Source organism: Abramis brama (genome assembly GCF_963993115.1).
Source record: "Abramis brama genome assembly, chromosome: 15".
NCBI classification, from domain to species: Eukaryota; Metazoa; Chordata; class Actinopteri; order Cypriniformes; family Leuciscidae; genus Abramis; species Abramis brama.
Window position 1 is genome coordinate 30,223,459 of NC_139977.1, and position 6,000 is coordinate 30,229,458.

The 6,000-nt window shown below is 35.7% G+C and overlaps 1 protein-coding gene across 1 annotated transcript in view; it reads right to left on the reverse strand.

The window, feature by feature from the left end:
- loxhd1a (lipoxygenase homology PLAT domains 1a) overlaps window positions 1-6,000 on the reverse strand; it is a 33,815-nt gene that overhangs the window by 14,525 nt on the left and 13,290 nt on the right. Inside the window, exons 15-21 of the mRNA XM_084136505.1 lie at window positions 5,784-5,960; window positions 5,398-5,539; window positions 3,481-3,632; window positions 3,170-3,303; window positions 1,576-1,727; window positions 1,376-1,480; window positions 1,171-1,299 (exon numbers count right to left, since the gene is read on the reverse strand). Coding sequence (XP_083992631.1) covers window positions 1,171-1,299; window positions 1,376-1,480; window positions 1,576-1,727; window positions 3,170-3,303; window positions 3,481-3,632; window positions 5,398-5,539; window positions 5,784-5,960 — 991 coding nt within the window. The remainder of the gene's footprint in view (window positions 1-1,170; window positions 1,300-1,375; window positions 1,481-1,575; window positions 1,728-3,169; window positions 3,304-3,480; window positions 3,633-5,397; window positions 5,540-5,783; window positions 5,961-6,000) is intronic.

The window sequence follows — 6,000 nt, forward strand, 5'->3', positions numbered from 1 at the left end:
CCCACACACACACACACACACAAACAAACAAACACGTACAGTATACATCCACAGAGACACATGCACACATGTACATACACACATGTACACTGTAAGTAATTGTCTGTAGGATTTACACCAATGCCGTCCGTACTGGAGATTCAGAAGAGAGCCACTGATATTACATTATCCCAAATGAAGTGACAAAAACGACAAAGGCATAAATGACAAAGAAACACAGATTTATACGGACATAAATTTACCTTAATTTCCGTTATGCATGCGTCATTATACATGCACAAAAGATCATTTTTGCCAAATGCATGTTTACTTTTTTATCAAGGTTTAAAATGTTCCCCTTTAAATACATAATTTTACAATACAAGGAAACACATTTATGTAATTTTACACTACCGTTCAAAAGTTTGGGGTCGGTTAGGTTTCTTTATTGTTTTGGAAAATCTCTTCTGTTCACAAAGGCTGCATTTAATTTGATCAAAAATACAGTAGAAACAGTAATATTGTGAAATATTTTTACAATTTAAAATAAATGTTTTCTATTTGAATATATATATATATATATATATATATATATATGTGTTAAAATGTAATTTATTCATGTGATCAAAGCTGAATTTTGACCATACTCCAGTCTTCTGTGTCACATGACCCTTCAGAAATCATTAGGGCCCGAGCACCGATGGTGTGACAAAAGTATTACAAAAAAAATCTTACTGACCCTAAACTTTTGAATGGTAGGGTATGTCTTATGATGCATAATAGATGATTTTCACTTCATAATGAAGCATTTTCAAAGGCAATTACACTGAGAAAAAATAAGCCATCGGCCACATTAGTGTATGAACCTTTCTTGCAGAAACATCTTTACGATTATGTTGTAGTAAGACTAGTTTTAAACTCATAACCTGTCTTTATATTATCTGTAAATAATAAGTTCATTATAAGGAATGGTTGTGCATTACTTCTGTTTTTTGCTGTAAAAAGAACAGCGATTCGTTACAGTGTAAACACACAAACGAGCACACGCACACACGTCAGTCATCAGTGCACAGATTTGAACTCGACCAATCCTCAACTGCATCTACAGAATGTGCATTCAGTGTATTTGTGTTTTCAATAACTTCAGCATTAATAGAGTGATATTTGCTGTGAGTGTGTGCATGTGTGTACCTGCGTTGTCGTGTCCGATGCGGATTCTCTTGAGTTTTCCGATGTCCACAGCCTCAATGGTGAACTCATCAATTAATCCCAACTCAAACTTGTTCTTATAGTTCTTAGAAGCCTTTAGATTAATGATACCTGACACAAACACAAACACACTTTTCTGAAGCTGAAGGGCTATTAGTACTGAGGAAATGCAGTGTTTCCAGGTTACCTGTGTCATCTTTGGTTCCGTAAAGAATGGCGTAAACATTTGCATCTGTCCCGGCGTTCTTCTTCTCCCCTGTTTTTACTCTCATTGTGAATGTGGTTGACATGGCTACGCACACACACACACACACACACAATCAATGCATAAATGCTATGAACAAATACTAATAGGTTAAAGCAGAATGCTTGTGTAACATTCAAAACCTTTCTGCTCTAGTCCAAGTTGAGCAGGCGACGACTCCTCTTCTTCATCTTCATCCCTCTTCATGAAAGCTTCATCCACAGGCACTAACTCACGGCACAGCTGCCCGTCGTCTTCGTCGACTGCCAACCAGCGCTGACACGGAAAAAAATACCTGAACACACGCAAACACAGTCAACACAACCCATAGGAAAGAGAAATCACAAATGAGATCTGTTTAATGTCTCAATTGTTTCTCCATACACAGTAATGAGATTAAATTGAGCAAATTGAGATTTAAGGATCACGTTTTTCATCTGAGGAAAAAAAAGACCTCAGTAACAGAGATAACTAAAACTAAAACTAACACTAAAACCATAAAAAAAAAAAAAGAATTACTGGAAATAAAAGAAACATGAACTTAAATAAAATAAAATTTTATATTTTATTTGGTAGTTGCCAATGCACCATTTCTCATTTTCCTTTAGTTTAACCCTTATGTTGTGTTCGGGTCATTTTGACCCGGAATTAATTTTCTTTTTCCAGAAAATGTTAGTTAATGTTATTGCATTGGACTAAAACCTTCTGACTTTGCTCACATAGGGGGGATAACTATTTCCCAAAATAATTTTAGTACTTTTTAGAGTACACTTGTTGTTACACACAAGTTACACTTGTTGTGTTCCTGGTCAAAAAAGAACAGGCACAAAACACTGCTTATAAATCTCTCGTTATGCTATATTATCCCCAAATATTGGATTCAATCTTTTTGTCAATTTCTTTTCTTTCAATCAGGGCAGGAGTTGCATTTCTTTTTGGAACTGACTGATTGTAGGCCTCATCGATCTGAGCTTATGCACCTCAGTTTTTGAGTGAAAAAAGCAGAATTTGTAGACAATTTTGTCAATATTCAATAAATATGAAAGAAATTGCAGTTTATCACACTAGTGTGCTTTAATGTTTAACCAGGAAGTTTGTTTTGAAATGCTTTCATCATGTACAAAATGGCACAAAGTCACACTTGTGGTGTACCAAAGTGTAATATATATTACATGTATATGTGATATACAACATAGTATATTAATGATACTAAAATAACACTGCTCAGTGAAGATCTAAACAATGTCTCAAATTATGCTTAGGTTTGCTTGATACCAAAGTCTGCAATCGGAAGTCAGCAATCTCAATATGAACCCAAGATTGAAAGATCTGAAATGGTAACCACATTAATTGTATAGCTCTCTACTCTTACTGTGCATCAACAATGTACTCGTAACTCATCTGCATCTATTTTCATTCCTCCTGAGGCATTTTACAAGAAACATCTGAGACAAAGTTGATACTTAAATTAGACATAACTGAGAATACATTAAGGCTCGGTTCCATAGACAGGGCTTAGACTAAGCCAGGATTAGGCCTTAGTTCAATTAGGGCATTTAAGTAGCTTTTATAAACATGCCCTAGAAAAAAACATCACTTTTACACTGACATATTTTAAGATCTATCAGACAAGTGGCTTTCAGTTAAAACAGCACAAACATGCATTTTAGTCTGGGACTAGTCTTAACCCTTACCCGTGAAGCCGAGGGAATGTGTTTTAAGATATGCATGACTCACATGGTTTCATCTTTTGTATCAAAGATCTCGACGCGGTCCAGGTACCACGCAGCATTCGCCTGCTTGTTGTCATGACGAATCCTCAGTTTCTTCAGCTGCCCCAGATCCATCCCAGTGATCGTGAATACGTCCTCCTGAAAATGATCCACATTCAGATGCATTCTGTACACGTTTGAATGTGTGTGTGTGTGTGTGTGTGTGCGCGTGTGTGTGTGTGTGTGTGTATGTGTGTGTGTGTGTGTGTGTGTGTGTGTGTGTGTGTGTGTGTGTGTGTGTGTGTGTGTGTGTGTGTGTGTGTGTGTTCCACTCACCTGTCCGCGCTCAAACTTGTTGAGGTGGTTTGACTTGCGTAGTTTTCTCTCACCCGTGTCGCCCATTTCTCCATAGACGTTGATGTAAACACCTGCATCGGTTCCGGCCCCCAGCACAGTCCCAGTGAACACATGAACTTCATATGAGTTGTCTAAAACAAATGAACACACAGGAGTTTTTTTTTATTATTATTCGAAGAAGCATAGTAGGAGGACTTTAACACTTCAGCCACACATAGAATTGTAATCTAAATGCATTAGATAACAAAAGAGCAAACTAATTAATTTTATTATCAAATTAAACTTATCTGAAATAGCTCAAGCAGACTTTACAAGGAAAACATTTAAATACAATTTTAAGGAAATAAAAATGCATTTAAAATAATAAATGTATTAATTATATTATATTATAATTATGTATTCAAAATGTATATATATTGACCATTTTTATGAATATATTCGTTTTATTTCATTAAAAATTTTAAATTTAGGGGTGTGAAACGATTAGTCGCGATTAATCGCATCCAAAATAAAAGTGTGTGTTTACATAATATATGTGTGTGTACTGTGCATAATTATTTTGTATATATAAATACACACACATACATGTGTATATTTAAGAACAATTTGTTATTTATATATAAAATATTTATATTTATATATAATACAAATTATATATATACAGATTATTTAAGCAAATATTTCTTAAATATACACATGCATGTGTGTGTATTTATATATACTAAATAATTATATACAGTACACACACATATATTATGTAAACACAAACTTTTATTTTGGATGCGATTAATCGCGACTAATCGTTTCACAGCCCTAGTTAAATTGTTTATAGTTTTTTTAATTATGATATATATATATATATCATATATACTTATATATACTTTCCAAAAAATTAGAATATCATGGAAAAGTTTATTTATTTCCATAATTCCATTCAAAATGTTAAACTTCCATAGATTATAGATTCAGGGCCCACAACTTAAACGATTTCAAGTATTTAGTTGTTTATTTGTACATAATTTGGGCTTCCAGCTCATAAAACCCACGAAAACAGGATTTAAAAAAATTAGAATATTACATGAAATCACACAGTAATTACACAGTGATACCATGGTCACTGAACCAGGTTTTGGTTATTTTGGCAGTGTGGGCAGGTGCAAATCCTGCTGGAAAATGAAGGAAGCATGAAGTGCTCTGAAAATGTCCTGGTAGACGGCTGCGTTGACTCTGGATTTAATAAAGCACAGTGGACCAAAGTCCTCTTTTCTGATGAGAGCAAATTTTGCATCTCATTTGGAAACCAAGGTCCCAGAGTCTGGAGGAAGAATGGAGAGGCACACAATCCAAGATGCTTGAAGTCCAGTGTGAAGTTTCCACAGTCTGTGTTGGTTTGGGGAGCCATGTCATCGGCTGGTGTTGGTCCACTGTGCTGTCCACTCAACGCAGCCGTCTACCAGGACATTTTAGAGCACTTCATGCTTCCTTCAGCAGACAAGCTTTATGGAGATGCTGACTTCATTTTCCAGCAGGATTTGCACCTGCCCACACTGCCAAAATAACCAAAACCTGGTTCAGTGACCATGGTATCACTGTGTAATTACTGTGTGATTTCATGTAATATTCTAATTTTTTGAAATCCTGTTTTCGTGGGTTTTATGAGCTGGAAGCCCAAATTATGTACAAATAAACAACTAAATACTTGAAATCGTTTAAGTTGTGGGCCCTGAATCTATAATCTATGGAAGTTTAACGTTTGGAATGGAATTATGGAAATAAATAAACTTTTCCATGATATTCAAATTTTTTGGAAAGGGTCTGTATATACAGTATATCAATAGCTTTTATCCATAAAAAGCTATGGATAAAAAGCTTAAAGCATTGAATCTCTCTCTATACCCTCTAGGTCTTCATAATCCTCAGCACACAGCTCGACGAGTATCTCTCCATCCTCTTCACTACGAGCGAGCCATCGGCCACATGGGAAACTGAAAGTTCGAACGACCTCCTTCAGTTCCCCTGGGGATTCCTCTTCTTCCTCCTACTCATGATTGTAGAAAGTAAATATTCAGATTAGCAGTCAATCAATGTTAGTTGTTCAATAGCTGATTTGTCCAAATTGTACATTTGGTCCCTCACAATATTAAACAATTAGGACTTGACTTAAGTTACTCTAGACTTTTAATTTAAGTCTAAATTAAGGTCTCATTGAGAAAATACACCTTTTTTGTTTAAAAGCAAAGAGCTAATGGTCACATGTCAAATTGGTTTGTCCCCAAACTGACCTTTTTCTTCTTTTTCTTCTTCTTGTCTTTCTTCTCCTCCTCTTTTTTCTCTGGTTTCACCATTGCCATGATCAGCCGTTTAACGTCCACTTTCTCCAGGAACCATCCAGCCCCTATTCCCGAGCCGTCATGGCCGATCCGGATCTTATAGACCCGCCCCACATCTAGGGCTTCGATCTTAATCAACCAATGAAAGAGAATTCTATTCAGACACAAC